At 36.1% G+C, this 11,668-nt stretch overlaps 1 protein-coding gene across 1 annotated transcript in view; it reads right to left on the bottom strand.

Annotated features, from left to right (window-relative positions):
- The window catches only part of LOC107662751 (small G protein signaling modulator 2-like), a 63,244-nt gene that overhangs the window by 6,035 nt on the left and 45,541 nt on the right, over positions 1-11,668 (bottom strand). Inside the window, exons 10-18 of the mRNA XM_016452831.1 lie at positions 11,326-11,489; positions 10,512-10,644; positions 8,973-9,107; positions 5,246-5,405; positions 3,765-3,829; positions 3,513-3,658; positions 3,270-3,398; positions 2,994-3,176; positions 732-1,097 (exon numbers count right to left, since the gene is read on the bottom strand). Coding sequence (XP_016308317.1) covers positions 732-1,097; positions 2,994-3,176; positions 3,270-3,398; positions 3,513-3,658; positions 3,765-3,829; positions 5,246-5,405; positions 8,973-9,107; positions 10,512-10,644; positions 11,326-11,489 — 1,481 coding nt within the window. The remainder of the gene's footprint in view (positions 1-731; positions 1,098-2,993; positions 3,177-3,269; positions 3,399-3,512; positions 3,659-3,764; positions 3,830-5,245; positions 5,406-8,972; positions 9,108-10,511; positions 10,645-11,325; positions 11,490-11,668) is intronic.

Raw genomic sequence — 11,668 nt, 5'->3', positions numbered from 1 at the left:
TCATTCTAAACCCGTAAGACCTTCGTTCATCTTCGGAACACAAATTAAAATATTTTTGATGAAATCCGAGAGCTTTCGGACACTGCACAGACAGCAAGGGTACTACCACGATCAAGGCATATTCAACAATTCGTCTCCTCCGCGTCACCCTATAGCGCCATTTTAGAGAGAATCACGATGCATGTGCGTACACAAAAAGTATTCTTGTAACTTCGTAAAATTATGGTTGAACCACTGATGTCACATGGACCATTTTAACGATGTCCTTACTGCAACCTCATATTGGCGAAATGAGTGTCCATGGCTCCTCCGGTAGGGAAATTCTGACTCATCCTTTTCATTAGCTGAGTGAAACAGCTGTAGGCCAAGCACTCTTTAGAGGGGGTAAAAAAGAAGAGAACATAATTATAAAAATAGAATATTTTATATGCAATTTTAACCGAAAAATTTTAATGTTGAAAATAGATTCTAATCTAAAAATAAGTTAAATAACATTTAAATACATAAAATTAGGCCAAGCACTTCAGAAGGGGTTAAAGAGAAGGGAATATTTTTATAATAATATTTTATTTTATATAGAATTTAATCTGAATTCTTAATATTGACATCTTAATTTGTGTTCCGAAGATGAACGAAGGTCTTACAGGTTTGGAACGACATGAGGGTTAGTAATTAATGACAGAATTTTCATTTTTGGGTGAACTATCCCTTTAAACAGTGCATTAATGTACCGTATAAGAGGAGAAAGATGGTGCAGTGCCCTCAGTGGTGGTTGTGAGTTTGTCCAGCTGATTGCAGAGTTTGTCCTCACTCAGAGAGTCCCGTCCACCCTGCTCCTCCAGTACCCCAGTGGGTGTAGTGTCCTCCTCCATGCTCTGTCCGTCATCGATGCTGGACATGATTTGGGAATGTCCAGATGCTACGGAGTAGTTCCTGGAGGAGGGCAGGCCTGAGTCTGGAGAGTCAAACTCCACCAGCGGCCTCTCGTCTGGAGCTAACATGGCCGGGGTAACCACAGTGGTTAAGGTGGGAGTACTTCCTCCCTCACATGAGGTGTCGTGACCCCCTGTGTCAGGCTCATCCATGGACATGAATACCTAAAGACAGAGAAGAGATGGGATGGATGGGATATGATGACGCAACATAATGCTAGATTTACTTTATGCTATCTAGAATTCAAGTGTTGAAATATGAAATCAAAAAATATTTAACACAATATTTGTGTGCCACACTATTATGCTTATTAAAGTACTGAAGAGTTAGCTTGGCATGCTAACATGAAATGATAATAATTTTATTCAGTACTTAAAAGTACTGAAATGTGTAATCAAAAATATTTCTGTGTGCTACACATTGATGCTTATTATTGAAAAATTAGAATAGGACCATTTCTTACAAAATGAACCATGGTTTTATTATAGTAAATCTGTAGTTTGTATATGTAGTTCTATCTGTATCTGTAATCTGTAGTTTTTGCGTATTGATTACCATTTGTATAACCACAGTTTTACTACAAATACCATGGTTAAAAACTATGGTTAGCATAGCAAGACCATGAATAATTTGTGGTTACCATGGTTTAACTATAGTAACCATGGTTTTCTGGTTTTATTTGTAGTAAAACCATTGTTAATTTTCATAAGGGATACTACCAAATAATAAACAGACTCAAAAGTATTGAAATGTGTAATCAAAAGCAAACAATTTTACCTATTTGTGTTCCATACATGTTTATGCTTATTAAAGGTGTCATTCAACAAGCTGATATGATTCTTTAGGGTCTTAATGAAAGATCTATAACATACTTTGGTTAAAATTTCTCAATGGTAGCGTAAAAAACACCCTTTTTACCCTGTCAAAATCAGCTCTGTTTTCAGCAAGCTGTATTAGTCCATGTTGCTTTAAATGCTAATGAGCGCTGCTCACCCCGCCCCTCTCTTCCATGGGGTGATGAGCAGACTGTAAACTTCCCGCGATTTGCAAAGATTCATAAAAAAACCAAAAGCCAAAGCTCACTCAGGGCGGGTCTAAGGTAAGACGGCCTTGTCAATCAACTATTGTGGGAGGGGCCTGTGCAGAACTACTTCATTCTGCCAGGAATCTCAGAACAGCCTGATTTGAGAAAGAGGGTTTTAAAATAGGGATTTAAAATAAACACTGGGTGGATTTTTATCATTATAGGGTGGATGTGTACACACACTTCCAACACACATTTATGTTCAAACAACATGTAAAGTGAATTTTGCATCCGATGACCCCTTTAAAGAATTGAGCAGTTAGCTTAGCAACATGCTAAAACCAAATAGCAAATAAACATACATTTCATTAATTACTCAAAATTATGTAATCAAAAACAAACAATTTTACCTAATATCTTTGTGTGGCATGTATGTTTATGTTTATTAAAGTATTGAACAGTTAGCTTATACCAACACCACATTATTAATAAACATTTAATACTTAAAAGTATTGGTATGTAATCAAAAACAAACTATTACCAAATATTACTCAAAATCTGTGTATGCTTATTAAAGTATTGAACAGTTAGCTTAGCAACATGCTAACATCATAAATAACATACATTTCATTCAATACTCAAAAGTATTGAAATTTGAAAAAAAAAATTAACTGTTTTACCCAATATCTATACGTGGCATGTATGTTTATCCATACTCAAGTTCTGAGTGGTATTGAAGAGTGTAATCAAACAAACAAAAAAAAATAGAACAATAGTTGTATCAGGCACATAATTATGTTTACCGTTATCAAAGTATTGACCAGTCAGCATAGCAACATGCTAATTACAAACTATATTAAAATTAACTGCAAGTAAGAAAGGAACTGTTTTATGTGCTATATTAAGGTTCTGCTTTATAAGAGAATCCCAAGCATTCACTTAAGAGATTCTGTGAGTGTTAGGATGCTGCCTAAGGCAGCTTGCTAGGTTTGTAAGTAAATAACCTATACTTACTTAAACAGAGCTTGCGACTGACCTCGTTGCTAATGGTGGAGTCCCTATGGATGAGTCTGAGGACGTGGCTGTCTATACTGCTCCCTGACGACAACTTGGCAAAGATGGCCGACTGCATCTCTTTTTCCCGCTGCTTCACAATGACCTCACATGCCTTCCACTCCCGCATCACCTGCTGATACCTTGCTGTGATCTTCTCATCAATCTACGAAACACACGAGGGCACATCAGACAATCAGAACGTACATCACACCAGAACAAACTATTGTGACAAAGAAGTGTGCTTATAAAACTTTACCTGAGCCATGTCTTTCTTGTCCATCCCAAACTTGTAGTGGCCCAGCAGAAATGGCCACACCTCCTTTCTGATCTCATGCTCCACCCCTCCATAGTAAACCAACCTCAGCAGCTCCAGCTCCTTATAATTCTGGCAAGAGAGAAAAAGGGACAGATGGAGACAGCGGGACTACTGCAACCTACGGTAGATGTCACTGACCGCTAGTACCCTCTAGTGACCGGAGCTGAAGAGTACTAGGCTAACCTTACAGTCTTTCTGATATTTACTCCACACATCTTTGCTGAGCCCTCCAGAGGCTTCACAGGGCTTGTCCGGAGGGACAATGTTGTGGTTGACCAGTGCTGAAAGGTGCGTCCTCACAGTGGACAGGTGCCGACAATAGGCCAGCCCTACAGATGGAAAAGTGGCATAAGAGCATTACAACACTGTATGCACAGCTGAGGGTGTTTTATACTAATTGATATGAAAAATTGCACAGATTTTCTTTGGACTTACAGCCATAAAACGCTCGAGACACAATCTGTCTCTTCATATTTTGGCACAGCATCTTCAGTGGAATACTGGACACAGAAGGGAAACATCCGTTATATCTTTCGATACAGGAAGACTAGTCAGATGCTTTTGCAAAAACATATGCAAACTACAGCCAAACTGCATATATATTGCACTCAGTAAAATATTTAACATATGTGACCCTGGACCACAAAACCACTTAATTTTTAATTAGTAATATGCATTGCTAAGAATTTTATTTGGACAGATTTAAAGGCGATTTTCTTAATATTTTGATTTTTTTTGCACCCTCAGATTCCAGATTTTCAAATAGTTGTATCTCGGCCAAATATTATCCTATCCTAACAAAGCTTATTTATTCAGCTTTCAGATGATGTATAAATCTCAATTTTCAAAAATGGACCCTTATGACTGATTTTGTGGTCCAGGGTCACATATGGGTGTTGTTGTTGTTGTTGTTTTTATTTGAGTACCTATGTCCCAGGGATTTTTGGTAATATGAAAGTAACTTTAAAAATGTCTTGGAAATTTTTCATTACGCTTTCATCACTTTTTGCTGATTTATGTATCAGTTTTACTGTCAGATTTGACATCTTAAAATATGAAAATTAATTGACAACCAAAACAAACAAAGAAATAAACAATTTCAATATTTATTGTGTGATAATGATCTATATAAATCTGTACAAAAAAAAACTGATGTGGCAATGTGGCATCATTCTCGCTACAACCAACAATATTAATACTAATGAAGTTTTCACTATGGTTAGTCTCAGAGCAAGTAGTGACCTTGAGATGAAACAAAGAAAAATTAAGAAAAATATCATCACCCTACTGTCATTTCCAGTAAACTGAAATAATTAAGCGTAAGTGTAAGAATTTTATTATTATTTATTTGTACATATTTAGGATGCATGAAATGCTAAGCAAAACAAAGTTGTCTGCCATTTTATTCCAGAAATGTTAAAAATGTCTTTTCCACCACATAATAACAAAACCAATACAGGGTGGAAACAACAATATTATATAAGATTAAATAAGATTATGATATAAGATTATATATTCTATAAAAAAAGATGTACTTTAAGCTAGTATGCATTATATTGACCAAAAATAACAGTAAAGATGATCTTTAATGTTACAGAAGATTTCTGTTTCAAATAAATGCTATTCTTTTAACTCTCTATTCATCAAAGAATCCTGTAAAATAATTAATCATGGTTTTTAACACTGATAATAATTCTAAATGTTCCTTGAGCAGCAAATCAGTGCATTAGAATGATTTCTGAAGGATCATGTGACACTGAAGACTGGAGTAATAGGCTAAGTACTGAAAATTAATTTTGATGTAATTAAATTAGATATTACATTTGTATTAAAATACAAAACAGTAGTATTCAATTGTATTAATAATGAACAATATTGCTGTTTTTATTGTGTTTTTTAACTAATAAAACTCTCACCGGTCGTGCATGCAGGTACAGCTCGCTGGAAGCTCGACGGAAGCGTTGCTGCCCCCAGTGGAGCAGGACAGACAAGATGACATATGACTGGTGCACTCGCCCTGCTGCCATGACAACGGGCTGCCGCCAAAACCCTGCATCTCCATCATGTCCCCATGGTCTACAAGGGCGTGGGAGTGGAATAGACGAAAAAGAGGCAGAGCAAGAGAAAGAGAGAGGAAATAAGAGATGAATAAGCAAACATGAAACCTGCTCTAGTAACCTGCATTTGAAGAACATATTTGAGATATATGATAATATTACTAGGATCATTGAAAATGGGTATTTTCTTTCCTCTCAGAGCTACTCTACAATAAGAAGCTGTTGTGGAAAGCTGCCATATGGGACTTCATTTCACATCCCAGACACCATAATACATCTCTACTGGAAATTAGGCTCTTAGCTTGACTGGAATGGCCATAAAGCATCTTATTCAGCTCAAAAGCCTCAGATTCACTGAATTTCAGGCCTCAGCTCAACCATGAGATAATTAAGGAAGAGTAAAATGCATCCTAAACTGCATTTTAATATATCTGATTTGAATGTTTTATATATTTAGCAATTTGTTAATTTTGAATGGTATTAAGATTAGGGCTGTCAATTAATTAAAGAAATGCATTACATTGATTAAATGCTATATCATACAATTAAAATGAAATACATTTACTCATATCAACTTTGATTGAGAAAACACCTCATTTAAAATTATTTAAAGACATTAAGAAAAGTGTCTGTAGATGTTGTTATATGTGTTTTATTTCCATATTATTGAACATAAAACTATCCGTTTATCCATAGGGGCCATTTACACACAACTGGCTTTTGCATTATGTCTACACTGGGTTTTTTAAACATTAGTCTCTGTACGAATGTTCAACAGTAGAGTCACGTCTTGCTGTTTTTTAGCATCTCTCGCCATGAGCACTCCAATTTTAAGACACCATATCTCTGGTTTAAAGTACTTTGGCTTTTTAAATGTCTTGATATCCCTTTCTTCTGCCCGATTCTCTTGCTTTTTAATGTAAGAACACGTTGCCTGCACTCCATAAGTGTGGTTTGCCAAAAAGCATTGCCTAAAGGTTGTACTTTAAGCTAGAACTGCTCTGTTTAACGTATAGGTGGGGGAACAATTAATTGCATATTTAGTTCTTTTTAAAATAATACCACTAAAAATGATAAATTGACAGCCCGAATTAAGATGTACTTTTCTTTTTCCAGATATTTCTTCCTGTCAGAAACATCCTTAAACACACATAATGAAATCAAAGCAAACCTGAAATATAAGGATATCAAAAACATGCATCTATGAATGAACAGAAGGAAAATGTGTAAAACGATGCGGGGATGCCATGCCAGGACACCTGCCAATCAATCGATCAATCAATCACAGTGTCACAAATCAAGCCAGGAGAGCAGTATAGAAGGACAGACAGTAACCATTCCTACCATGCTGGATGCATCAGATTAAACCATGACAAAAATAAAGACAAATCAAGAAGAGGAATGTATACTGTGTGTCGTTGTATAAAATGTGAAGAGAGTGAATCAACTGAACCAAAAGAGTCGATAGTAAACGTAAATGCTCTTCACCTTAATTCTTCAGGTTGGAGCTGGTGACCTGCTATACACTGGTTGTAACCAAAATAACAATGTGGACGGAGAGCATATATTCAATATCTGTCCCTAAATGGTATGGCTATGATCGGCGGGCGACGCGTTCACGGAACGATTCGTATGTCTACTACACCAGAACCCCACAGGACCTAACTGATATAATGAAAGGTGACTGCAGTTAGTGAAGAATTACAGTGAACAGCATTGCAGAAAACCGGCTCAACACAGGAGGAACACTAAAACAACAACAACGACAACTCAAACCAAAGAGGAAAAGAGAGAATTCATAAAGGGAAGGAGACACAGTTCTGACAAGTAAGCAGTGAAGCGCATTCGCCGCAAAGTTTAAAATGAAAAAGAAATATAATACATAACGTGTGCAAACTTGACATGCAAAGCCCTCAAGCATTTGGCAGTGAAACCAAATAAAGACACAGAACCTAAAAATAACCTAGACTTCTCCAAGGACTTACTCATGTCAACCAAAGAGTGCAAAAGGAAAACAACAAATCATTGGAAGCATTGCTGCCTGGCCACCACAGTCAGGCCCAACAGTGCAGAGAGGAGGAGAGTCTGAGCTCCATGAATGCACATCATACCTCCTAGGGCAGTCGGGTAGTGTCGTGTATGTGTGTGAGAAGGAGAAAGACAAAGGCAGAGTAGTAGTGTGACAACGTGGCAGGGCAGTGGAAGCTCTCACGACTGTGAGAAAGGTTAGCATAGGTAACCCCCGGCAACGGAGGTGTGGAGGGAAAAGAGTGATGACAGCGGAGGAGAGTGAGTCAGGGGGAGAGAGATGTGCACTGTACTGACCTCACACACACACACTTAAAAACCCAAATGTGAAAATAAGGGACATTCAGTTCAGGTTTTGTGTGCATAACGTAACATAACATAACATAACATAACATAACATAACATAATATAATATAATATAATATAATATAATAAAATAAAATACAATACAATATAATTAATATAATATAATATAATATAATATAATATAATATAAAAAATGTTTCAACATTAATATTACGTGAATTAAATTGTTTAATTGTTTAATTTTTCTACATAGTTATTAAAGGTTAAAACTATATACATTTTAGCAAAATAGATTTGTTACATATATATACATATTGTAATTATAACAATTTATTACATTTAATAAATAAAATAAAATAAGAATAAAATAATATATAAATATAAAATAATAATAATAATGTTTCAACATTTTCAACAAATTATATCAATAATCAATTATATTAAAAAAATCAATAATTAGAATTTTCTGACCTAGTTATTTTGGGTTAGAACTATACACATTTTAGCAAAATAGATTTGTTAAACATATATACATAGTGTACTTATAACAATTAATTACATTTAATATAATAAATAAAATAAAATAATGAAATAATAAAACAAAAGAATAAAAAAATCTTTCACAGTTTAAATTATGCAAATAAAACCAATAATTCGAATTTTCTTACCTAATTATTTTGGGTTAGAACTATTCATTTTAGCAAAATAGATTTGTTATACATACAGTATATGCATGTTGTACTTATAACATTATTATTATTAAATTATGGAAATTAAATCAATTCGATTTTTCCTACCTAGTTATTTTAGGTTGGAACTATACACAATTTAACAAAAAACCCTTTCTTACGTAGTTTTCTTATTACTAGAACAGCATGTTCTTGTGGTGTTTAGTGACTTTTCATATATATATATATATATATATATATATATATATATATCCCTTGTTCTCTTGCGCAATGGAATGCACGTGTGCCCCACACACTCAGGGTCTTGTGCCACTTGACCTAGCAGCAAATATTACCATGGTTACAAGCATACAGATCAGGCCAACAACTTTAAGAGTGACAAGGGAACCATGATGCCCGAGGCGCCTACTGTGTCTCAATCTGCCCTCACTGACCGACAACCGGCCGCACTGCTGGGTTGCTGCTTGTGGGGACCAGCTAACAGTTGTGATGGAAAGGAAGTGGGAGGAGAGGAAGGATGAAAGGAAGGAGGGAGAATGAAGTGGGCCACTGGTGATAAAAACCTTTCATGACATTAGGATCTGTGAGGTTCCGTGAGCAGATCATAGAGATCATAGCGTGAAGTCTATCTTCCTCCTCCTCATCGTCGTCCAGAGAGGGCGCACGACTGCCCGTGGTGTGGTGGTAGTTTATAGTGACTGCTTGGGCAATAAAAGAACACAGTTTAGCACCCGCCTCTGAAGCAAAGTCACGTTCCACTCACACACACTGCAAAAAAAATCTTTAAAAAAATGTTTTAATCTTTTTTTTTTTCGTTTTGCAGTAAAATATATAAACATGCTTAAAACGAGCACAACTGCATACCATATTAAGCCTTGTTTTCAGAGAATGCATCTTGAATTAAGTTATTTTAATTGTTTCTACTTATTTTAAACCTAATTTTAAGCCTTATGAAATTTCAATTTATTAAACTTAAAGTCCCCCTGTGGTGAAAATCAAGTTTTTTATGTTGTTTATTCATAGATCCGCGTATAGTAAATGAGGCAAGGGTGTAGAGTTGCATTCAAGCTATTTTAAGGCATGAGAAAATTATTTTCACAAGAAAAAAAATTTAAATATGTAATTTTTATGATCAAAGATTAGTTTTAAAGGATACAATTTTTGACTACAGGGGGACTTTAAATTTAAAAGTTTAACAGAAAAAGGTCATCCTAAAATTTAAAGTTAAAATCTTAAAATTAATTATAAATTGATTTAAAAAAGTATTTCAAAAATTCTAATGTTTAATTATAATTTATTGAATTAAAATGTAATTCAAGATATGTTCTTTGAAAACAAGGCTTGATATCTTAAGTAAATGGGTCTTGTTTTAAGGATGTTTTGATATTTTAACTGGAAATCAAGACAAAAACTGTGTCTTAGATTGTTTATTTTTTTGCAGTGCGTACATACACAGATATAAAAAGGAGCACTTTCATCCCAGTAAGAACAGTTAAAAAATCTAAAGGCTGCGTCTAATACTCACATCCCTCCCAGCAGCCTCCACAACGGCTGTTATGTTCCACAGAAAAGTGAGAACAAAACACACAGACGACAATGATATGTGGGGATGGTGTCTGATGCATATGGGATGACTCAAAATGATTAATAGATGCACGCACAATTATCCATGTACTGCATACATTTTATGCATGTATCTTACTAACCACAAACAAATGCCTTTCAATTTGAGTCTGTGGAATTCGGGATAATCATTTTGAGTCTAATATCATCCCATAGATGCAGCCCTGTTCAGCATTCACACATCTGGGAAATCAGGTCTGGCTGAACAGTGGATGCGAGTTATGGATATGTGAGTACCAATAGGGTTTTAAGATTGGCCCCAAAAAAGTACTTTTGGATGCTTAAGTCACACTTAAAATGATATGAATTTAATTATAATGCAAGATTCATGCATTTTAATGTCTGGTTTTGAAGTGTTCGATGCTTTTGGGGTCACTGTGGATGGATGGACGGATGGATAGATGGACAGATACTGGATGTGCGAAGAGAGACAGAGACAGAGATGTGAAGAGGAAAGGCACATTTCTGCGGAGACTCACTTGAGTCGTGACGGTGCCCCGGATAGACGATGCGAAACACATAGTCTGCAGCGATCTGCTCCTCGCCATCTCCATCCTGATCCACTAAACGGGCCATGCTGTTCCTCTTACGGAGCTTAGGGAAGACTTTACCCTGTTAAGCAAACACACAGAGTCATAATCAAACTAAACTCAGTTTCTCACTTCAAATAAGGAACATTTTGTAATTTATTTGCAGTGTGTCAATGTAACCCCTCTCTCCCGGGTCCTACTCGCACCCGCTCCGAGCGGTACTCAAACCCGGGTCTCCGGCATGGGAGGCGGGTGCACTAACAAGGAGACTAAAGATCAGGGGAGTGAGGTTTACCTGTACAGCGCCTACAGCTGGCCTCCGTTACATCAACAAGCAAAAAACTAGAATCTGATGTTTCTACATCAGAACAGATTTGGAAAAATTTTGCATTACATCACTTGCTCACCAATGGATCCTCTGCAGTGAATGGGTGCATTCACTGGTTAATTCCATTAAAACATCATACTGATGGACTGGAGTCATGTGGATTATTTATTATGATGTTTTAATCAGCTGTTTGAGATCTCATTCTGACGGCACCCATTCACTGCAGAGGATCCACTGGTGAGCAAGTGATGTAATGCTAAATTTCTCCAAATCTGTTCCAATGAAGAAAAACTAATCTACATCTTGGATGGCCTTGAGGGTGAGTAAAATTTCAGCATCTTAATTTTCATTCTATTCTTTAATGATTTGGATGTTTGAAATGTTACTGACTAATTTCAACATTCTATTACATGACTTCTGCAGCAAAACACTCACCTTGCCCTTCTGGGACGAGAGGGGGGGCTCAAGCTGACCACGGGGCAGTAAACCCGTCTCCAAACAGGACAGGAAAGCCAGCAGGTGGCCCCCAGGAGGGAAGTGCAGAGGAGGCCGCTGGATTCCATCCTGACTTACTAACACCAGAGTACCCCCACAGTCCGCTGAGAGAAATACGCATGAATATAAAATTAAATATAATATAATTAAAAATCGGTGATATAATGTGAATTAAATCAATAACTGATACTGAAATGTGTGCTACATTGAAGCTAAATATCTGACAAAGTTTAAACGTTAAAGATAAATAAAAATGAATAATATAATATAATATAATATAATA

The sequence above is a fragment of the Sinocyclocheilus anshuiensis genome, unplaced genomic scaffold (genome assembly GCF_001515605.1).
Source record: "Sinocyclocheilus anshuiensis isolate Anshui unplaced genomic scaffold, SAMN03320099.WGS_v1.1 scaffold1144, whole genome shotgun sequence".
Lineage (NCBI taxonomy): Eukaryota > Metazoa > Chordata > Actinopteri > Cypriniformes > Cyprinidae > Sinocyclocheilus > Sinocyclocheilus anshuiensis.
The sequence above is the reverse complement of the archived record's forward strand: the minus strand, read 5'-3'. Positions and strand labels throughout refer to the sequence as shown.